Here is a 23,801-nt window from a genome sequence, read left to right as displayed (position 1 = left end):
CCAGGGAGCGTATCACTCTGTTGAGGGTTATGATAACTCCAGGAGAGTCAATTCAACAACAACAACAAAATGACTCTGCCATTTCAACTGTCCTTGATTTACCGTGTACTAATTGTGAGTGTGCACCTCTACTTTACTGACTTCATTGTCCCCTCTACCTTGAGTGTGATTGTGTACAATATTCCTGCACGGAGACCTGTTCTGTGCAATTGTGAGTGTGTAGACCTACATTACCTTGGTCTGAGAGAGAGAGCGAGAGAGAGAGCGAGAGAGAGAGAGAGAGAATGTGTATCTCAGCCTAAATATGTAACGTATCCTCTATGGAGCTGGGTATGCTAATGCATTTCACTGTGTCCACATCTCACCCACCAACTGTTTCGAGTAGCCTCTGGATGTACAGCGCTCCTTGGCGTGTGTGTTTTACTCACATAGAACTCAGCCTGTAGGGCCTGGTCGTCTATAGCGCGTGTGTGGAGCTGGCTAGGGGTGAGAATGTTTGTTCCCTCCCTCAGGTACTCCTTGGCAGTCTGGTCTCTGGGGGAGAGCTGGGCTCCGTAGCCATAGGGCTCCGTACAGCCAGGAGAACACATGTCCAGGGTCAGAGACACGTTGGAGCCCCTCCTAACACACATACACACACACACACCCAGACACGCACGCGCCCACACACACAGGACGGCACCGACACATACAAGAAGAAGAAACGTACAGACACATACAAGAAGAACGTTGTGCCGTAATTGTGCACGCACACGCAGAAGCACAACAACCTACACACGAGAAAAAGGCATGAACGCACACACACACACACAGACATTCCCCCTAGAACACCTCTCCACACACTTCCATCCTCCCACTGACCTCTCCTGCAGGCCCACCGGTGTAACAGAGAGGGTGGTGATGTCCCCCTCCGTCCTGGTGTCCAGGCCCAGGTCAAAGATGGGGGTCTGGGGTTCAGCTTCCAGGTCCATCAGGTCCTCCTGGGCGTCTGTCCACTCCGACAGGGTGAAGGAAGGCTGGCGACTCACCGACTGACGTCTGTCCCCATGGTCAGACACCATCGCCGCTGACCACCATGCATCACCGTACGCCAACTTACACACAGTGCGCATGATCTGGAGACACAGCATCAAAACGCACAATTCAAAACTGTTAAATGTCCAATGCAGCCGTTTTTATCTCAATATCAAATCATTTCTGGGTAATGAGTACCTTACTGTAATTATTTTCAATTAAAATGGTCAAAAGGAAACAAAAATAGCTTTTAAGCAAAGAGCAATTTCTCAAGCAAGAATTTTCCTAGACTGTCTAGGAGTCATCTGAATGGGGAGGGGACCACTGAAAACCATCTGTTATTGGAAGAAAGGTTTAGAACGGGGAGAGCCACCCTTTAAGTAAACTGGAACTGTGACCATTTTTTTCAATGGTAAACGGCCTGAGTAAGACATCTTCACTTATCCACCATCTTTGACTTTAGGGGCATGGATCCCCAAGCCTTTATCAGTAATTCTACATCTGTCTTATTTATTGACGATTGGCTGTAAGAATAGATTTAGTGTCGCTATCATGTCAAAGCGCAAGGCAGATGATCTCAAACCCAGGACTTGGCTCATGAGTGTGGCCACTGCCATAGACTTTTGGGAAAGACAGCATACTATGAACACAAAGCTGAGTTCTATGATAACTGAACTCATCAATGGCCAGATGAACGACAAGACACAGCCACCTTTCCCGAGGAATTGCCATTGCAGCAAGAATAGACCAAGAAGTTACTTTGTCAGGATGAACATGGTACGTGTGTGTTCATTAGTACAGAGTTGTTTGTGTCTCTGTAAAAGCATTCATCATCTTGTCGAGCATATTCTCCAACTAACAACGAGTGTACATCGATAATATATCATAGCTATTTATGAAGTTGGCTACTTTATTGCCAGGCTTTTCAGGCCCGTGTTTATTTTCAATGTCATTCCACCAGAAACCTTTATTAGAGACGTTTTTTTGTTAGTGTAATGTCGTTACCTTATGTAGCCTACTTGGGATTTCACCAGCATCTTTTCATCTGTTCAACAACACAGATCCAGGTCAAGCACCCACAAGTTGCAACAAATGCCTACAGACAGTTCCACGGATATGGGGTGAAAAAGCCAATCACGCCGCCATGCACTGGACGGACAACCATGTACTGCAACGTCAGAATGAAGTTCACAAAATGCAAGGGAGTAGGTGGACACAAGCGAAGACCAAGGCAGAGAGGAAAACAATAGAGATTGAAACTGGGGCCAGATTCTCTGAGCTATTTATAGTGCATTCGGAAAGTACAGAGACCCTTTGACTTTTTCCATTTTTTGTTATGCTACAGCCTCATCAATTTACATACAATATCCCATAATGACAAAGCAAAAAGATGGCATTCAGGCCAAAGAGTTCAATCTTGGTTTCATCAGACCAGAGAATCTTGCTTCTCATGGTCTGAGATTCCTTTAGGTGCCTTTTGGCAAACTCCAAGCGGGCTGTCATGTGCCTTTTACTGATTAGTGGCTACCGTCTGACCACTCTACCATAAAGGCCCGATTGGTGGAGTGCTGCAGAGATGGTTGTCCTTCTGGAAGGTTCTCCCATCTCCACAGAGGAGCTGTGTGGGTTCTTGGTCACCTCCCTGATCAAGGCCCTTCTCCCTCGATTGCTCAGTTTGGCCGGGCGGCCAGCTCTAGTAAGAGTCTTTGGTTATTCCAAATTTATTCCATTCATGAATGATGGAGGCCACTGTGTTCTTCGGGACCTTCAATGCTGCAGACATTTGTTGGTACTCTTTCCCAGATCTGTGCCTCGACACAATCCTGTCTCAGAGCTCTACGGGCAATTCCTTCGACCTCTAGCTTGGTTGTTGCTCTGACATGCACTGTCAACTGTGGGACCTTATATAGACAGATGTGTGCCATTCCAAAATAGAATTTACCACAGGTGGACTCCAATAAAGTTGTAGAAACATCTCAAGGAAGTTCAATGCAAACAGGATGCACCTGAGCTCAATTTCGAGTCCCATAGCAAAGGGTCTGAATACTTATGTAAATAAGGCATCTGTTTTTATGGTTTCGGTAAACAGATAACCAACAATCACAGCATCTCAGTTCAGTAATGAAAAGGGTATTTTTTTTAAACTCTTACGATGTTTTAGTAATTTTTATTACAACGCAAAAACATATATACAGTTGAAGTCGGAAGTGTACATACACTTACGTTGGAGTCATTAAAACTAGTTTTTCAACCACTCTACAAATGTCTTTTTAACAAACTATAGTCTTGGCAAGTCGGTTAGGGCATCTACTTTGTGCATGACACAAGTCATTTTTCCAACAACTGTTAACAGACAGATTACTTCACTTATAATTCACTGTATCACAATTCCAGTGGGTCAGAAGTTTACATACACTAAGTTGACTGTGCCTTTAAACAGCTTGGGAAATTCCAGAAAATTATGTCATGTATTATTTAAGCTGGAAAATTGAAGGCTTCCACATTTTCTTCTTAGAAAAGGCCATTCAAGACGGTCGAAAGCCTTTTCGGCATCAACAGCCATTATTGATAAATCTACATCTTGTTTTTTAGCGTATTGCATTATACTGAAACAATTTCTTGTGATTGTTTGTGTCTATTTTTAATAAACCCTGTTTGATTCATGTGTATCATGTCTGGTAAGACTTTTGCCATTCTGTTGCTTGTCGCAATTTTATTAAACTTATGGGTCTGTAATATGCAGGGTATTCTCTAGATTTCCCTAATTTTAATATAACTTAAATAACTGTTTGATACATGGAACTCGGAAGCACTGAATTGAGTGACGTGTGTGTAGTCATTTGAGTAAATGGGGCGCTACTTTGTCCCAGAATGTCAAATAAAAATCTATGGGACAGCTGTCCATACCTGGTGCTTTTCTCCGCGCTGATGTTTTAACAATGTCTAATGTTTCTTTTTGGGTGAATTCTATTTTTAGTGGTTATTTTTTTGTCTGCTGATAGTTGCTTCAGAGTTATTGAGTCTAAGAAGGCTGTAGTATCAGTCCAACTGTTGTTGAATTCGGATTTAAATAGATTTTCAAAGAAGCTTTTTAAAAAATGTGTTGTTTCTAATTAAACCATTTGTATCCTTATCTTTGAAAATTACAATTGCAAAAGGTTTAAAATGCCCAAGAGGTTAAGTGCAGGACCTGGCCAACTGACTTTGATATGAGAAACGTATTAGCAGGCGGTTAGGGGAAAGATGATATACATGTAGGTCCTGATGGTACCAAGTACTTACATGCCATTGATCAGAGTGAGGATAAGGATCTGACCAGTATTGAATTTGCAGTGAGCTCAGCCATAACAACCCTGCCCCCTAAACAGCTGCTTGTTATAGCAAGAAGATAGGAACGATCTGTAAGCAGTGGAGGGTCCTCAGAGGAGGCTCATCCAACTCAGTGAATTTCAGTAAAAAGTCAATTGTGAAACATTAAAAAAGTTATCATTTTTAGATAAAACAATACTAAATACATTGTGTACAAAACATTAGGAACCCCTTCCTAATATTGAGTTGCAACCCCTTTTTCCTTCAGAACAGCCTCAATTCTGGTGTGGCACCTATTACCATACCCTGTTCAAAGGCACCAATCTTTTTTCCTACCCATTCACCCTCTGAATGGCACACATACAACAATCCATGTCTCAATTGATATCAATAAGGGATCATAGCTTTCACCTGGATTCACCTGGTCAGTCTATGCCATAGATAGAGCAGTCCTCCTCTGAGTACATTACTGACTTCAATACAAAATGGTTCTCACCCTCTTCTATAGACTTACACAGTAATTATGACGACTTCCGGAGGACGTCTTCCAACCCTATCAGAGCCATTGCTGCATCAACTGACATGTTGTCCATCCAATCAAAGGATCAGAGAATTAATCTAGTACTGAAAGCATAAGCTACAGCTAGCTAGCACCGCAGTGCATAAAATGAGGTGAGTTGTTGACGCAAAGAGAGAGAAAGACAATAGTTGAGTTTTGAACAAATACATTTCTTGAAAAAGAGATAGCTATATTTAGTTGTATTTTTTTGCCCTTTCACTTTCATTTAGCTAGCTAATGCAGCTAATTTAGCCTAATCAACAACCTGACTCAGAGAGGAATGCTATTTATGTTAGCTAGCTAACTAACACTCCAATTCTTCCAAGTCGATGTAAGCTTTCGGTTGTAGTCATTTATTGCCAGTGTAACTGCTAACCTGCTTGCTGTACACTGTACAGCATGATTGCACACATGGACTGGAGTTGTGGGTGTACTAACCCATTAGTTATAGTAGCTATGTTGACTATGATGTTAGCTAATACGGTGACAACGATGTAGCCTGTGTGTAGCGGTTAGCGGTAATGGTATGAAGGTTTGGCTTGGAGAGATATTTTTAGTGTGGTCACAAACAGCTGTTAAAATGTGAGAGGAGGAGAGCGTGTAGATGTGATAATTAGTGATGCTAAGTTAGCGAACGAGTCCTTATTTTTTAACTACTCTTCTTACTGACTCGAGAATCATGATTCGGGACAGATCAGTGGCAGCAAGTCTTAAAGGTCCCGAATAGTCAAAATCATGTCTTTAATGAAATTTGATGATATTTGAAGGAAACCAGATCAAAGTATGATGACCAGAGTTTGAAAAATGACTGTTGCTTCTACATTGATCAAGTTTGATCTGAAAGTTACTGGTCCCCTCCCCCATGTCAAACACTTTGATTCACTATTAAAGAGACAATGTGACATCCCCTTAACTCAAATTTTAATACACCAATATTCTCTTACCTAATTTAAATAAGTACCGCCTTCTAACCAACATCGGAGAAGGTGTTTTTGCAGAGGGCCGTGGTTTATATAGCTAGATAGCTACTCTACTAGTGCCAGAATGTGACTGTAAGGTGTCAGCAAATATAATTAAAAGTTTACACTATTCATCTATGGCAAAGATACATATGTTTCCCCTTTCATCTGTGTCTGGTGTTAGCTAGTTACTGGCTAGCTAGGTCTTCAGCCAGCATGGAACCAACAGGGGGGAGGGTCGTTCAAAACTCTGACGCAGTTCGCAAGTCAACACATCCGTAAGTGCTGCTGTGATCACAAGAGACATGCCAAACAGGAGATGTATAAAATAAATGTTTTATTTCATTGATGCAATTTCAATGTTGTTTGAGTTGCTTTGTGTATCGCTAAATTAGCTTGAAATAATGTTATTGCAACACCGCTCACTGAATCCAAGTTGCTTGACGTTTCAAAGTGCTGTCAGTCAAGGCGAGCTCATGAATATAACAGTTTGCTCCATCTGTCGGTCTAAGAATAAGTAGACCTGTACAGAACAGAATGAGGTACACTGCTCAAAAAAATAAAGGGAACACTTAAACAACACAATGTAACTCCAAGTCAATCACACTTCTGTGAAATCAAACTGTCCACTTAGGAAGCAACACTGATTGACAATAAATTTCACATGCTGTTGTGCAAATGGAATAGACAAAAGGTGGAAATTATAGGCAATTAGCAAGACACCCCCCAAAACAGGAGTGATTCTGCAGGTGGTGACCACAGACCACTTCTCAGTTCCTATGCTTCCTGGCTGATGTTTTGGTCACTTTTGAATGCTGGCGGTGCTCTCACTCTAGTGGTAGCATGAGACGGAGTCTACAACCCACACAAGTGGCTCAGGTAGTGCAGTTCATCCAGGATAGCACATCAATGCGAACTGTGGCAAAAAGGTTTGCTGTGTCTGTCAGCGTAGTGTCCAGAGCATGCAGGCGCTACCAGGAGACCGGCCAGTACATCAGGAGACGTGGAGGAGGCCGTAGGAGGGCAACAACCCAGCAGCAGGACCTCTACCTCCGCCTTTGTGCAAGGAGGTGCACTGCCAGAGCCCTGCAAAATGACCTCCAGCAGGCCACATATGTGCATGTGTCTGCTCAAACGGTCAGAAACAGACTCCATGAGGGTGGTATGAGGGCCCGACGTCCACAGGTGGGGGTTGTGCTTACAGCCCAACACCGTGCAGGACGTTTCGCATTTGCCAGAGAACACCAAGATTGGCAAATTCGCCACTGGCGCCCTGTGCTCTTCACAGATGAAAGCAGGTTCACACTGAGCACACGAGCACATGTGACAGACGTGACAGAGTCTGGAGACGCCGTGGAGAACGTTCTGCTGCCTGCAACATCCTCCAGCATGACCGGTTTGGCGATGGGTCAGTCATGGTGTGGGATGGCATTTCTTTGTGGGGCCGCACAGCCCTCCATGTGCTCGCCAGAGGTAGCCTGACTGCCATTAGGTACCGAGATGAGATCCTCAGACCCCTTGTGAGACCATATGCTGACACATGCACATTTGTGGCCTGCTGGAGGTCGTTTAGCAGGGCTCTGGCAGTGCACCTCCTTGCACAAAGGCGGAGGTAGAGGTCCTGCTGCTGGGTTGTTGCCCTCCTACGGCCTCCTCCACGTCTCCTGATGTACTGGCCGGTCTTCTGGTAGCGCCTGCATGCTCTGGACACTACGCTGACAGACACAGCAAACCTTTTTGCCACAGTTCGCATTGATGTGCCATCCTGGATGAACTGCACTACCTGAGCCACTTGTGTGGGTTGTAGACTATGTCTCATGCTACCACTAGAGTGAGAGCACCGCCAGCATTCAAAAGTGACCAAAACATCAGCCAGGAAGCATAGGAACTGAGAAGTGGTCTGTGGTCACCACCTGCAGAATCACTCCTGTTTTGGGGGGTGTCTTGCTAATTGCCTATAATTTCCACCTTTTGTCTATTCCATTTGCACAACAGCATGTGAAATTTATTGTCAATCAGTGTTGCTTCCTAAGTGGACAGTTTGATTTCACAGAAGTGTGATTGACTTGGAGTTACATTGTGTTGTTTAAGTGTTCCCTTTATTTTTTTGAGCAGTGTATAAACAAACAATATTTATTGAATAGAATATTTTCTATAGCATCTTAAGATAAGTGAACATGAACATAAATTAGAAATTGTAGAAAATATAAAATGTAGAAAATAATAAAACACTGAGCTTTGGCTCTGCTGCCTGGTAATTAGTCCAGTCCTCACAATAATATACAATCAGCTTTGGCTATACAATGTAAAGATAAGCCTTTAGGCTATGGCTGTAGCTATGTCTCAAAATAGTAAATTAAAACCTATACAGCTGTGTGATTAATTTTGGTACCCTCTACAGCCTGGGCATTTTCAGCATCGGCATGGGCACCAGTCTGTCTGGAAGAAATTGAGAAAGTACGTCACATAGTTAAGCAGTCATTTACACAAATGCACTTCTGCCACACAATCTTAAGTGTTACTAAATGTGTAAACATTTGAATGTTTGAATTAAAATCTTACCATCAAAATATTCCTCTTCTGCACTTTCTTGAGGCAAAATCATCAATGATGTCATCATAGGACACGTGTTTCCCCACGTCATGATTTATGGTCACGATGGCCAAACCACTCAAACGTTCCTGTGACATGGAAGACGTCAGGGAGCTTTTGATGAGCTTTCATTTTGAATCTCGTGTGCCGGATCCATTCCACTGATGTCACAGTCATATCTGAAGGATAAAGTGTTTTCAACTTCCATGCAGTGAGTCTTTAAAGATTCACTGGACATCTGAGAGGCAGTGCTGAAGTTCAGCAGCACTCCATATTCGGTTTTCACCTGGTTGAGTGGTTCACAGAAGAGTCGGCCACCATGTTGAAGGAGTTGACTTCAAGGTTTTTCAGGGCATCAGTCACTGGTTCATCAGGAGCCTCATAGCTGAAATGCCCTTGCTGTTTCTCAGTCTCTTCTCTTTCAGAAAAGCCTCCACATTCATTTCTTCACAAATGCTTTTGGCTGTTGTCTGAGCCTCAGAGAATCCAGTTTCCCAGTATGTAGTGAGGGAGGCCTTTGCATTTGAGATTAAATTCACTGCGATATCCAACTGCATTGACGTGGATTGGAGGAGCTTGTTCACCTTGTTTGTCATTGTCAGCATCTCACACCATACGACACAGCAAATCAAGAAGCGGTAGGACCCAACTTCCTCTGCAAGTTCTTGTGCCTCCACTTTGGCCACAGGATTGTTGAAGCCTGATACCTGATCGCATGAACACTTTGGAGCCTACTCTCCCATCTTGTGTCCCACCTTGACTTCACGGTTATGTTCACGTGTTTCTTCAAAACACTCCATCTTTGTGTGCCAGCTGAAAAGAAGGTGGAGAGCTTTTGCACATCTTTTGAAGATTTGGCAGCATCTGCGATGACAAGGTTTAGAGTATGGGCTCCACACGGGACGAACACGACTCTGGGATTTTTTTGGGGCAGTCTGGCTTGTGCTCCCTTGTGCTTGCCCTTCATGCTGGCCCCATGATCATAAGCTTGCCCTCTGCAATATTCAAATGGAATCTTCAGCTCGTTCAGCTTATCTAAGATGACAGTGGACAGATTCAAGCCTGTTGTAACCTCAACATTCACAAAGCCGAGGAAGTGATCCTTGATCTCTGGCGCCCCCTTTAAAGCCACGCTTCTTGGAATAATGGACATTTGCTTATGGTGACTAATGTCAGGTGTACAGTCCAAGATAATGGAGAAGTACTTGGAGTCTCTTACTTGAGTCACTATTGCTTCCAGAATGGTGTCACTCACAATCTGTATCAGCTCATTCTGTGTGCGCTTCCCAAGGTAATGAGCATGTGACTCTCCATCTTTCATTTTGCTGAGATGATTTTCCATAACGGGGTCAAATTTTGCCAGTAACTCAACCTCTTTTAGGAAGTTTCCATTATCTGGTTGGAATAGTTTGTCTGATGAACCCCTGAATGCTAGGTTTCTTTCAGCCAGAGACTGAGTGATACTTATTAAACGTGTAAGGACATCCCGCCATCTCTTTCTTTCAGCCAGAGACTGGGTGATACTTATTAAACGTGTAAGGACATTCCACCATCTCTTTCTTTCAGCCTCCAAAACTGTCATTTGTATCTGGTCAAGAGTCTGTCCCCGACTTAGGCGCAGATCAAGTTCTCTCCACTTAATCCTATTGTTTGTGTGTTCAGGACTACCCTCATGGTGTTTCAGAATATTGATATTTGACCAGTCATTCACGCCTTCCTTTATTATGTTGTAGTCTTTTGTAGAAAAGAGCTTACAACAACAACAAAAAAGCCAGCTCCTGGTAATCTTTTTCCCATTTGACAGCTGTCTCTGTAATACGCCTTAATGGAAACCTCTTCTAGACTTGTGTTTCGGGTTTTAAAAAATCCAGTCCTGGTTTGAATGCGCACTAACTCAGTCCTCATAAAGTCTGTTAAAACTGGGGGACAATCTGCTGGGTCATTTGGGTGGAGCAGCAACTGTTCTATTAGGGTTTGAGCTGCTTGTATCTGATGCTGGCTGTACACCTCTGGTTGTGCTAGTACTGGCTGAGGCTGCCTGTACTTCACCTGGGTCTGTGTTAGTACTGGCTGAGGCAGCCTGTACTTCACCTGGGTCTGTGTTAGTACTGGCTGAGGCTGCCTGTACTTCACCTGGGTCTGTGTTAGTACTGGCTGAGGCTGCCTGTACTTCACCTGGGTCTGTGTTAGTACTGGCTGATGCTACCTGTACTTCACCTGGGTCTGTGTTAGTACTGGCTGAGGCTGCCTGTACTTCACCTGGGTCTGTGTTAGTACTGGCTGAGGCTGCCTGTACTTCACCTGGGTCTGTGTTAGTACTGGCTGAGGCTGCCTGTACTTCACCTTGGTCTGTGTTAGTACTGGCTGAGGCTGCCTGTACTATACCTGGGTCTGTGTTAGTACTAGCTGAGGCTGCCTGTACTATACCTGGGTCTGTGTTAGTACTGGCTGAGGCTGCCTGTACTTCACCTTGGTCTGTTTTAGTACTGGCTGAGGCTGCCTGTACTTCACCTTGGTCTGTGTTAGTACTGGCTGAGGCTGCCTGTACTTCACCTTGATCTGTGTTAGTACTGGCTGGGGCTGCCTGTACTTCACCTGGGTCTGTGTTAGTACTGGCTGAGGCTGCCTGTACTATACCTGGGTCTGTGTTAGTACTGGCTGAGGCTGCCTTTACTTCACCTGGGTCTGTGTTAGTACTGGCTGAGGCTGCCTGTACTTCACCTGGGTCTGTGTTAGTACTGGCTGAGGCTGCCTGTACTATACCTGGGTCTGTGTTAGTACTGGCTGAGGCTGCCTGTACTTCACCTGGGTCTGTGTTAGTACTGGCTGAGGCTGCCTGTACTGGGCCTGTGTTAGTACTGGCTGAGGCTGCCTGTACTTCACCTGGGTCTGTGTTAGTACTGGCTGAGGCTGCCTGTACTTCACCTGGGTCTGTGTTAGTACTGGCTGAGGCTGCCTGTACTTCACCTTGGTCTGTGTTAGTACTGGCTGAGGCTGCCTGTACTATACCTGGGTCTGTGTTAGTACTAGCTGAGGCTGCCTGTACTATACCTGGGTCTGTGTTAGTACTGGCTGAGGCTGCCTGTACTTCACCTTGGTCTGTTTTAGTACTGGCTGAGGCTGCCTGTACTTCACCTTGGTCTGTGTTAGTACTGGCTGAGGCTGCCTGTACTTCACCTTGATCTGTGTTAGTACTGGCTGGGGCTGCCTGTACTTCACCTGGGTCTGTGTTAGTACTGGCTGAGGCTGCCTGTACTATACCTGGGTCTGTGTTAGTACTGGCTGAGGCTGCCTTTACTTCACCTGGGTCTGTGTTAGTACTGGCTGAGGCTGCCTGTACTTCACCTGGGTCTGTGTTAGTACTGGCTGAGGCTGCCTGTACTATACCTGGGTCTGTGTTAGTACTGGCTGAGGCTGCCTGTACTTCACCTGGGTCTGTGTTAGTACTGGCTGAGGCTGCCTGTACTGGGCCTGTGTTAGTACTGGCTGAGGCTGCCTGTACTTCACCTGGGTCTGTTTTAGTACTGGCTGAGGCTGCCTGTACTTCACCTGGGTCTGTGTTAGTACTGGCTGAGGCTGCCTGTACTTCACCTGGGTCTGTGTTAGTACTGGCTGAGGCTGCCTGTACTTCACCTGGGTCTGTGTTAGTACTGGCTGAGGCTGCCTGTACTATACCTGGGTCTGTGTTAGTACTGGCTGAGGCTGCCTGTACTTCACCCGGGTCTGTGTTAGTACTGGCTGAGGCTGCTTGTACTATACCTGGGTCTGTGTTAGTACTGGCTGAGGCTGCCTGTACTTCACCTGGGTCTGTGTTAGTACTGGCTGAGGCTGCCTGTACTTCACCTGGGTCTGTGTTAGTACTGGTTGAGGCTGCCTGTACTTCACCTGGGTCTGTGTTAGTACTGGCTGAGGCTGCCTGTACTTCACCTGGGTCTGTGTTAGTACTGGCTGAGGCTGCCTGTACTATACCTGGGTCTGTGTTAGTACTGGCTGAGGCTGCCTGTACTATACCTGGGTCTGTGTTAGTACTGGCTGAGACTGCCTGTACTTCACCTGGGTTTGTGTTAGTACTGGCTGAGGCTGCCTGTACTATACCTGGGTCTGTGTTAGTACTTGCTGAGGCTGCCTGTACTTCACTTGGGTCTGTGTTAGTACTTCCTGAAGATGGCTGTATTGGGTCTGTGTTAGTATTTGTTGAAGCCGGCTGTACTGGGTCTGTGTTAGTACTTGATGAAGCTGCCAGTACTAGGTCTGTGTTAGTACTGGCTGAAGCCGGCTGTACTGGGTCTGTGTTAGTACTTGCTGAAGGCGGCTGTACTGGGTCTGTGTTAGTACTTGCTGAAGCTGCCAGTACTGGGTCTGTGTTAGTACTTGCTGAAGCTGCCACTACTGGGTCTGTGTTAGTACTTGCTGAGGCCAGCTGTATTGGGTCTGTGTTAGTATTTGTTGAAGCCAGCTGTACTGGGTCTGTGTTAGTACTTGCTGAAGCTGCCAGTACTGGGTCTGTGTTAGTACTTGCTGAGGCCAGCTGTACTGGGTCTGTGTTAGTATTTGTTGAAGCCAGCTGTACTGGGTCTGTGTTAGTACTGGCTGAAGCCGGCTGTACCGGGTCTGTGTTAGTACCTGCTGAAGACGTCTGTACTGGGTCTGTGTTAGTACTGGCTGAGGCCAGCTGTACTGGGTCTGTGTTAGTACTGGCTGAGGCCAGCTGTACTGGGTCTGTGTTAGTACTGGCTGAAGCCGGCTGTACTGGGTCTGTGTTAGTATTTGCTGAAGCCAGCTGTACTGGGTCTGTGTTAGTACTGGCTGAAGCCGGCTGTACTGGGTCTGTATTAGTTCTGGCTAAGGCTGGATGTACTGGGTCTGTGTTAGTACTTGTTGAAGCTGCCAGTACTGGGTCTGTGTTAGTATTTGCTGAAGCCAGCTATACTGGGTCTGTGTTAGTACTGGCTGAAGCCGACTGTACTGGGTCTGTGTTAGTACTTGCTGAAGCCAGCTGTACTGGGTCTGTGTTAGTACTTGCTGAAGCCAGCTGTACTGGGTCTGTGTTAGTACTGGCTGAGGCTGGATGTACTGGGTCTGTGTTAGTACTTGCTGAAGACGGCTGTACTGGGTCTGTGTTAGTATTTGCTGAAGACGGCTGTACTGGGTCTGTGTTAGTACTGTCTGAGGCTGGATGTACTGGGTCTGTGTTAGTACTTGCTGAAGACGGCTGTACTGGGTCTGTGTTAGTATTTGCTGAAGATGGCTGTACTGGGTCTGTGTTAGTACTGTCTGAGGCTGGATGTGGATCAACTGAGTCTGTGCTTGTACTGGCTGATGATCCAGCATCTCCTCTGCTGAGAAACTTAAACATAGCACCTGTAAATTATAGATAACAATACTATTATACATTTTATCAGCTGCATTAGGCCCATTCAAACTGTCTCCCCAAGATTTCCTTTTATACATTTTCAAATATAAAATACTATTTATACTATGGCTTGGCTGAATACTTGATGGTTATTATTTACTGAGAGATCCGTATTGGCCAGTATGCCCAGCTAATCAACATTTTAAATTCAACATATAAATCAATAGTCAATATCAATTCATTGCTTTCCATCTTGCATTAGTCCAGAGTTGTAACTAAACCTTGACTGAGAGACTAGATAATCATTGCCTTGTTTTAAAACGATGTGTGCCTATGAGGAGTGTCATCACGCCCATATATTGTCTGGACTGGTCCCCACAGAGGTTGCTGCTGGAAAGCGTGAGTTTCATTCCGTGCACACGCATACGGTATGAACGCATGTTCACGCGCGACACGGTTATCTTTTCCAAGCTGCAGTTTATAAACACCGTTGCCCGTTGGCGTTTATCAAACATAATAAATAGTTGTATTTCACTCTCACTTTTGTCAGACACAAAGTCACAGAACAAAGCCCTGGAAGTGGCTGGCTAGCAAGCAAGCAAGACACAGACAGACCAAGAGATGCACTGCCCAGCTAGGTTAGTGAGACAGACAGACTAGAGAGAGATGCACCGCAAGCTAGCACATCAACTTAACGTTACTGTTATCAAACTTGGAGAGGAGAGAACACAAGTTGACCTGATCGCTGTTCCCGCAATTCACTCTCATGGCGTTTTTTTCTTCTTCTCTCTCCGTGACCAGAAGGACAGTTCCGCGTCACCCTCTCATCCAAGTTGTAACATTGACACCCGCTTTGACACGAGAGGGAGGCGGGGCCCCTTGCGTAATTTGCGGGGCCCTACGCAACTTGCTTAGTGAGCGTATAGGGCCACCCGGCTCTGTGCAAAGCACACCACAGCGTTCCTCAGGGTGTGTGTGAGAGGTACCTACCATGAAGACAATGATAGCCATGCCAATGCCTTCGGTGGCCTGCAGGACCCAGTAGTTATTGGTTTTCTCCACCTCCACCATCACGCACAGGGACTGTTTAACGGACACACAGAGAGAGGATGTGGGACATACATAACGGTGACATTTATTTTCATATATTTTTATTTAACCTTTAGTCTCATTGAGATAAAAAAATAATATATTTTTCAAAGAGAGACCTGGACCAAGACAGAAGCAACAACCCATCAGTATCAGACAAACAGGCACATGACATCAACCAGACTAAAATGATATTAATACAATAAGCAGCACGTCAATAACGGACATGTACACATCATAAGCCACTGAAGCCAGGAAAACATCAGAGAGCAATATGTCAAGCACACAGGAGGTTGGCGGCACCTTAATTGGGGAGGACGGGCTTGTGGTAACGGCTGGAGCAGAATAGGTGGAATGATATCAAATACATTGAACACATGGTTTCCATGTGTTTGATGCCATTCCATTTTCCCCATTCCAGCCATTATTATGAGCCGTCCTCCCCTCAAGCAGCCTCCACTGGTCAAGCATTAGAGTTTGCAATAAATCATAGGGTCTCTGCTTTACATGTGGAAATGATTGAATGCTATGTCCTAACTTTGTGATCTGGCCAGGATTTGTCTTTCAAACACAAAGAACTGTCAAGTCAAAAAAAACACTTTGTGTAATGTCAACTACAGTTTAAGTCTTTATCAAACGTTCCTCTCCATGCCACCACCTTATAGGCTTGTGTTGTGTTGCAATGTCAGTGTACAGGTGTGTCCAATTACTCACGTCCACTCCAAACACAGGGTTGAATGATAGGAGGACACCCAGGTAGAAGTCTAGGAGCTGCAGGGATTTGTAGAAGGCTGAGAATAGCCTATTACCATCCACCACGAAGAAGGCCCAATAACCCTGCGAGGAGGATTGGATTCAGACTGTTCTCAATGAGACCAGTCATTTTGCAGCAACCACAATACATACAAATGAAATTACATACTTAAAAACAACAGCAAGGGATATTTACAAGCAAAGTAGGCTGAGTGCAATTTTAAGGAGCAGACACACACACGAGGAGAGAAGTCAGAACATAACAAATATGATAGTGACCAACTTCAGTATGATATCATAATAAGGGCCTCATTCACCTAGACTTTTGCATAAGTGCTAATTTCACACCTGTCTTTTCCCCCGGCATGAACACGTCATAAACAGACAGTATTCTAGAAAAAGGCCTGGATATTTTCTTGTTCATTCACTTTTCAAACAAAACAGGGAATATTGCATCAGAAGAACCACTTCAGTTGATCTGCTCCTACATGTAGCAAATCAGTAGATAACCTTTATTTAACTAGGCAAGTCAGATAAGAACTAATTGTTATTTACAATAACAGTGGGTTAACTGCCTTGTTCAGAACAACAGATTTTTACCTTGTCAGCTCTGGGATTTGATCCAGCAACCTTTCGGTTACTGGCCCAATGCTCTAACCACTAAGCTACCTGCCGCACCAATGAAGTTGAAATATATTTTTTGTTTCTGACAAGAACAGGTACTTTCACAGCTAGGCCTTTTCGAACCGTGGTTGCGCTGCACGTCTATTCGCATTTATAAACACTTTTTCTACAACGTCCTTTGCCTTAGTGCCCTGTCGTTAATAATGTCGGAACCTGGGAGCATCTCAGCTGACCCACCGTGATTTGGGAGATTGTGCAGAACACGGCACACCAGTGCATCCCCATGACGATGGTGTAAAACTTGTCCCTCCACAGTTCTTCTGGGTGTCTCTGGGGCCCTGGGGGACCTGTCCCTGGTCCTGGGGGTTCATCAAGGCCCGGGGGGCCATCTCCTGGTTGAGAGGGGTCGCCGTCTGTCGTTGGAGGGTCATCCAGCCATATGGGGTCTTCGTCTGGCTTTAGGAAGACGGAGTCCTCCGTCTGGGAACGGGTCGAGCTGCTCAGTCGTCTGGTCATGATGCCCCTGAGACAAACCTGGAGGGGAGGGGGGCAGGTAGGTCAACAATACAGTAATGTGATGGGCCCCATGAACTGCACAAATGCAGATGAATCCTCTCGGCGAAACCTCCATCCAGGAAATGAGCCTGTTGCAGCTCAATAATGTGGTGTGTGTGTGTGTTACTCGCATTAAGCCTGAAGTGCTTGGTGTGTGTGTGTGTCGGGTCTATTCTGCTGGCCTATTCAGGTGTCAGTGGCTTGCATCTCCGAATCCTCTTGTCTTACTGGGATTGTGCTCTTGTGTGTGTGTGTGTGTGTGTGTGTGTGTGTCTGAGCTCTATTGCAGAGGGATGGATGAATCAGGGGAGGAGTTTACAGCTCCGTCCATCTTCATGGCAACAAAGTGCCTCTCATCCTTCCCAGGCATAATCATCCACTGACAACACACAAACACACACACGTGTACACCGTTCATTTCTTTCTTTCTTTCTTTCTTTCTTTCTTTCTTTCTTTCTTTCTTTCTTTCTTTCTTTCTTTCTTTCTTTCAATCAGCAGTCTATTCAGAGTCCTTTTCTGTACCACTCATCTGTCTTTCCCCATTAGTAAGGGTGCTGCTCATTCGCCTGATTGCTGACACACACACACACACACGCGTCAGCCATCCCTCCATATGTGTGTGTGCGCGTGTGCGTATGTGCCTGTGTGTGGTTTGTGCTGTGTGTGTCTGTGGCACATTTACACCCCTCACAGAGCTTTATATCAAAGCTCTAAATAACAATATTCCTTATCATATGGAGTAACAATGGAAGTCAGAGCCATGCTGTCCTCACAGTGTCCTCTCTGACTGGATGTCTATGGTCCCACAGAATGACAAATTAGAACTCCTGATTCAATTGGATCTCTCCGTACGGTACGTCCTGTTCTTCTATCGAACAAAAGATTCCTCATTGAAACTAAGATTCTCAAAACATGTACAGTAGCATTAAACCAGGTTCGAGAATGTCACAATCCAGGTCAATTTCCAGTTGTAGCCTATTTCACTTCAGATACTTACCGACACTAATTCAACCATTCTGCTATTTAATATATTCTCTTGACAGTTTGGTCATTGTTTACTTTTCAGCTGTTTAATTGAATCGCAGAGTCCATCCAGCCAATGAGGAGGTCTAAGGAGGTCAGGTGACTTACCTCTGGAAGGTCTAAGGGTACAGGAAGGAAGACAGATCACATGATCAAGTCAAATTCTGTATCCTGTGGCAACCACCAGTTGTTGGCCATGCTGTAGGAATCAGTCCTGGAAGAAGAGAAAATGTTTTACTCAGTTACACAGATATTTCTAATCTGTGTATGAGTCGAATCCAAAACCATCCGCACAAATATCTAACAGGCACTACAATGAAGTGGTCCTTTTGAAGAGGATATTAGCAATCCAGTGTAAGCTCGAGATGTACCAGAGTATCATTCTGGCCAGTCACCAGCTGGGATGTGATTAGAGAAGGATGGAGATGGAAGGTGTACTGTGAACCACTAAACCAAATCTCTCTCTCTCTCATTCACCACGCCAACCAGGCCCAGACCCAGTCAGTCAGTCACAGACAAAAACACTCAAATAGAGTTAGACACATGAAAACAGTCAGACATAGCAAAACAGTCAGACTGACTATCAAACAGTCAGACAGGCCCAGCCCAATCTGTAGGCTCCGCGTGTGTCAGTTTAGCTCTCTTTATTCCTCTTCTTCTTTCCCTCCTCCTCTACTGCACTGCTAAATGAATGTGGTGAACTCAGTGGAATATGAGACCACACCGTGTGTGTGTGTGTGTGAGCGCTAGTGTTGAACAGAGGGATGCTGCTTTCAGTCCTTTTCTCTCTCCGCTCGCTGCGAAGGTGGGTTTGAAGTGATGACGCCAGTCGGGCTGCCCAGTAGCCATGGCAACGTGCGTACACACCACACACGCACACGCACACGCACACACACACATACACACACACACACACACACACACACACGTTGCAGCATTGAGGGTTTTGTATCGAAAGCAATGGTTTAAGTTCACAAAGGTCCTTCCTCTCAATGGATGGATGGATGAGCAGAAGGACGTATGAATGAGTGGATGGACAGACGAGTGGAAGGACAGACGAGTGGATGGACGGACGAGTGGATGGACAGACGAGTGGAAGGACAGACGAGTGGAAGGACAGACGAGTGGAAGGACAGACGAGTGGATGGACAGACGAGTGGATGGGCAGATGGGTGGATGGACAGACGAGTGGATGGACAGACGAGTGGATGAACAGATGAGTGGATGAACGGATGAGTGGAAGGATGGATGAGTGGATGGATGGATGAGTGGATGAACGGATGAGTGGAAGGATGGATGAGTGGATGGACAGATGAGTGGAAGGGCAGATGGGTAGAAGGACAAATGAGTGGATGGACGGATGAGTGGATGGACGGATGAGTGGATGAACGGATGAGTGGAAGGATGGATGAGTGGAAGGACAGATGGGTGGAAGGGCAGATGGGTAGAAGGACAAATGAATGGATGGACGGATGGGTGGAAGGGCAGATGAGTGGATGGACAGATGGGTGGAAGGACAGATGAGTGAATGGACGGATGAGTGGATGGACAGATGGGTGGATGGATGAATGGGTGGATTAAGAGGAGGCAAGCAGCACTAGTTTGTGTGAAGGTTGTTTGAAGCGCTGACTCTGTAAAGCTGGAGTTTCAGTAACCATGGTAACGACGAGCATACAGAACACACACACACCCGTATCAAAGCTTAGCGCGAGGTACAGTATACAGTATGCCACTGAGACAATAGTATGTATACTGCACAAAAATATAAACGCAACATGTAAAGTATTGGTCCCATGTTTCATGAGCTTAATCCCAGATAAAGTTTTTTTCACAATTTCTGTGCACAAATTTGATTACATCCCTGTTAGTGAGCATTTCTCCTTTGCCAAGATAATCCATCCACCTGACAGGTGTGGCATCAAGAAGATGATTAAACAGCATGATCATTACACAGGTGCACCTTGTGCTGGGGAAAATAAAAGGCCACTCTAAAATGTGCAGTTTTGTCACAAAACACCATTCCACAGATGTCTCATGTTTTGAGGGAGAGTGCAATTGGCATGCTGACTGCAGGAATGTCCACCAGAGCTGCTTTCAGAGAATTGAAGGTTAATTTCTCTACCAATACCCATGTCCAACGTCTTTTTAGAGAATTTGGCAGTACATCCAACCGGCTTCACCACTGCAGACCACGTGTAACCACACCAGCCCAGGACCTCCACATCAGGCTTCTTCACCTGTGGGATTGTCTGAGACCAGCCACCTGGACAGCTGATGAAACTGTGGGTCTGCACAACCGAACAATTTCTGCACAAACTGTCAGAAACCGTCTCAGGCAAGCTCATCTGTGTGCTCGTTGTCCTCACCAGGGTCTGGACCTGACTACTGTTTGGTGTCGTAGCTGACTTTAGTGGGCAAATGCTCACCTTCGATGGCCACTGGCATGCTGGAAAAGTGTGCTCTTCACGGATGAATCCCGGTTTCAACTGTACCGGGCAGATGACAGACTGATGTCAATGTTGTGAACAGTGTGCCCCATGGTGGTGGTGAGGTTATGGTATGGGCAGGCATAAGCTACGGACAACGAACACAATTGCATTTTAATCAATCGCAATATGAATGCACAGAGATACCGTGACGAGTTCCTGAGTCCTATTGTCGTGCCGTTCATCCGCTGCCATCACCTCATGTTTCAGCGTGATAAGGCACGGCCCCATGTTGCAAGGATCTCTACACAATTCCTGGAAGCTGAACATCTCAGTTCTTCCATGGCCTGCATACTCACCAGACATGTCAACCATTGAGCATGTTGGGGATGCTCTGGATTGACGTGTACGACAGCGAGTTCCAGTTCCCGCCAATATCTAGCAACTTCTCACAGCCATTGAAGAGGAGTGGGACAATATTCCACAGGCCACAATCAACAGCCCGATACAACTCTATGTGAAGGAGATGTGTCGCGCTGCATGAGGTAAATGGTGATCACACCCGATACAGACTGGATTTCTGATCCACGCCCCTACTTTTTCTTTTAAAGCTATCTGTGACCAACAGATGCACGTCTGTATACCCAGTCATGTGAAATCCATAGATTAGGGTCTAATGAATGTATTTAAATGTACTGATTTCCTTATATGAACTGTAACTCAGTAAAGTCTTTGAAATGACTGCATGTTGCGTTTATATTTTTGTTCGGTGTATTAATTTTGGTCCTAACAGTGAGACCACCCTCCTCGTTAGGTCCTGAAGGCAGCACTCGCTCAGTCATTCATCCCAGTTCAAGACTTCAGTACATTGTGTTGATCAGAAAGTAGAGTATGCAGCACCAAGCACAAGAGCCCCAGTATAGACTGGTAACCTAATGGTTGCTTCTTTAAACAATGCTGCTTGTTTCTCTATTTGGCAAGAGACCCAGGCCACCATCAGTAGTCTACACCCCAATAAGCAAGCCATGTGTAGCAACAGCACTGGGAATCTACTCTACAAGGCTACGGATATGATGTTCGATTCCCGGCGATGAGTGGGACATGTTCCTCTTGCCGTTTGGTTTCGGTAAGCAGGTAAAGTCCCTCAGTCGTGAAGCACCCAGGTAACTTTTCGATTGAGATCCTTCTATGAAATAGACCGACAGTGGCGGAGGACAGCAATGCAAGGTCTGACCATCTTTTAGAATATGGCAGGATGGGCGATGGACGAGCAGTGAATCATTCCCAGTTAACGCATTCTGAGGCCCGAAAATACTGGAACAAACAAACAAATTAGAGTCTAGATAATATGGCGTTGAGTAGGATAAAAACCCAGTGGAAATTTACGGCCATTACGGCTAAGCGTTCTTCGACCACAATTCAGATGGTTGAAAATGACCCCCTCATCGACGGTTCTGGACTAATGTGTTTTCACAGTATGTTCATCAAAATAATATTTTAGAATGCGTGCTGTGTGGGCTTCCTGGTCTTGTCTATCACATAATACAGTACGCCTAAAAACGTGTGATTAGGAGACACAGAGATAGATATCAAAGACAGCCCTCCTGAATACAGGCCTGTATTCACAAATCGGCACAGAGTAAAAGTGCTGATCTAAGATCAGTTTTGCCCTTTTACATCATTGTGAATAAGATGATATGGACAGGGGCGACCTGATGCTAGATCAGCACTCGTACTCTGATGCCTGATTCGCACTACAGGGCCAAACCGAGCCAAGCTGAGCTGTACTGGGCATGCCTGGTTATGCATCCACCGTAGATGCTGGAACCGTGCTGAAAATATCCAAACCAGCTCAGTATGGTTCAGGTTGGCACTAGTATGAATATGGCATGAGACGTCTTGTGAATACAGGCCTAAGAGCTCTCCAAGGACCAGATGAACTAAGCCTCTCACACACTTGGGAAAGTTTTGCACCTGTTCTTTTTAAAAGAAAACTACGGCGTGCAAGGTCAGAACTAAAGGTAAAATTGAGTTTAGGAGAAGGATAATTGCACCACCCGGAACCAAATCTTATGTGCACCAGCTAGCTAACTCAATTTAATTCTGGGGGCGGAGGTGCCAACATCTGAACTAGTGAAAACAGCAGATGGCATCGAAGAGAAGGAATTTCTGAGAAAATAAAATAGAAAATAAGGCAATTGCCTATCGCATTGGTGTTTTCTTCCAGCTGAAACAGTGGGTGAGGAGGTTAGAGGTCGGGAGGTATTTGACAGTGTTGTGTTAATGCTCACATGACAGGCAGGAGCAGGAAGCTCTTACTGAAAGTGATGATGGGACAGTAACAGGAGACATGGTCATGAGAGACAGAGACATGCCTCCCTCAGCAGCTTAAATCCTTCACGCACGCACACGCACACGCACACAGACACACACACTGGATTCCATTCAACAACAGTGCATTAAAAAAATGGATCAATAAATAAACATAAAATGAATTCCTCCAAGGATGGTCAGTTGGTAAACAAAATATAATAATCAACACTGCGGAGATGCAGCCAAGTATCATCCTTCACCATCTCAGAAAATAAAGCATCCTTATCTACAACCTCTCACTTCCTCAATGAGGAACGATTGCATCAACATTCGGCCTACATCTAACTACAAAGTATACAGAATATTTTCATTCTTTGGTAGTCATTCATACTGAGACAAAACACCATTCATATCACGTACAGCGCTACAGTGAGCCAGAGAGATCAAACTGCACAGAGAGAGCTGCAAGAAAACATCCGTAATGAAACCCACAGGGAAGGGAGCTGTTGCATCTCTCTATGGTAACTCGCATATTTTTGTGTAGGAAAAGATATGCACATACCCAAACAATACAGTTACTGAGACAAACACACTAGATTATACAATGTAAACAGTACTAGATTCGATGCTTATATTGGAAGGCAACAAAGCACAAGTATTGAAAGAAAACACACTCGCACACAATATGACTCCCTCCCTACCTTTTACGGTCAGTAGCGCAGCAGCCAGCTGTAAACATTGATATTCACTCCATGTTGTCGCGCAAAGAGGAGGAAGAGAGAAAGAGAGAGATAAAGAGAGAGAGAGAGAGAGAGAGAGAGAGTAGTGGCAGCTCTAGGCTGTCATTACCCAGTCGTATGGTCTAGTCTGGCAGAGCTTTCTTACCTGGGTGTGTTTCTCTTCACATTACCATCCTTCCTCCTTCTCAGCTCAACCCTTTGACATAACGCAATCTGAAAATACTTTTTTCCTTTATCAGTGTGTGTGTGTGTGTGTGTGTGTGTGTGTGTGTGTGTGTGTGTGTGTGTGTGTGTGTGTGTGTGTGTGTGTGTGAGAGAGAGAGTGTATGTGACGGGTTTTCTTTTGTTTGTTTCCTGGAGGAGAGCGAAAGATCTACAAGCGACAGCCTCGTCTAGGTATATGCAGCAAGAGGCTATATGGTAGCCTTGGCAACAGAGCCAGAACGAGGGAGAGGGAGGGATAGAGAGAGGGAGTAGGGAGGAGGGAAGAAT

The 23,801-nt window shown here is 45.4% G+C and overlaps 1 protein-coding gene across 2 annotated transcripts in view; it reads right to left on the bottom strand.

Annotated features, from left to right (window-relative positions):
* LOC129862739 (tyrosine-protein phosphatase non-receptor type 5-like) overlaps window positions 1-23,801 on the bottom strand; it is a 32,709-nt gene extending 8,908 nt beyond the window's left edge. Inside the window, exons 1-7 of one of the 2 annotated variants that reach the window (XM_055934655.1) lie at window positions 23,455-23,801; window positions 17,939-18,044; window positions 16,490-16,786; window positions 15,590-15,712; window positions 14,777-14,869; window positions 862-1,115; window positions 429-621 (exon numbers count right to left, since the gene is read on the bottom strand). In XM_055934655.1, the coding sequence (XP_055790630.1) occupies window positions 429-621; window positions 862-1,115; window positions 14,777-14,869; window positions 15,590-15,712; window positions 16,490-16,768 (942 nt within the window). In that variant the 5' untranslated portion in view covers window positions 16,769-16,786; window positions 17,939-18,044; window positions 23,455-23,801. Of the gene's footprint in view, window positions 1-428; window positions 622-861; window positions 1,116-14,776; window positions 14,870-15,589; window positions 15,713-16,489; window positions 16,787-17,938; window positions 18,045-23,270; window positions 23,418-23,454 lie in introns of those variants that run through there. The other variant, XM_055934656.1, reaches the window with a different exon arrangement.

The sequence above is a fragment of the Salvelinus fontinalis genome, chromosome 9 (genome assembly GCF_029448725.1).
Source record: "Salvelinus fontinalis isolate EN_2023a chromosome 9, ASM2944872v1, whole genome shotgun sequence".
Lineage (NCBI taxonomy): Eukaryota > Metazoa > Chordata > Actinopteri > Salmoniformes > Salmonidae > Salvelinus > Salvelinus fontinalis.
The sequence above is the reverse complement of the archived record's forward strand: the minus strand, read 5'-3'. Positions and strand labels throughout refer to the sequence as shown.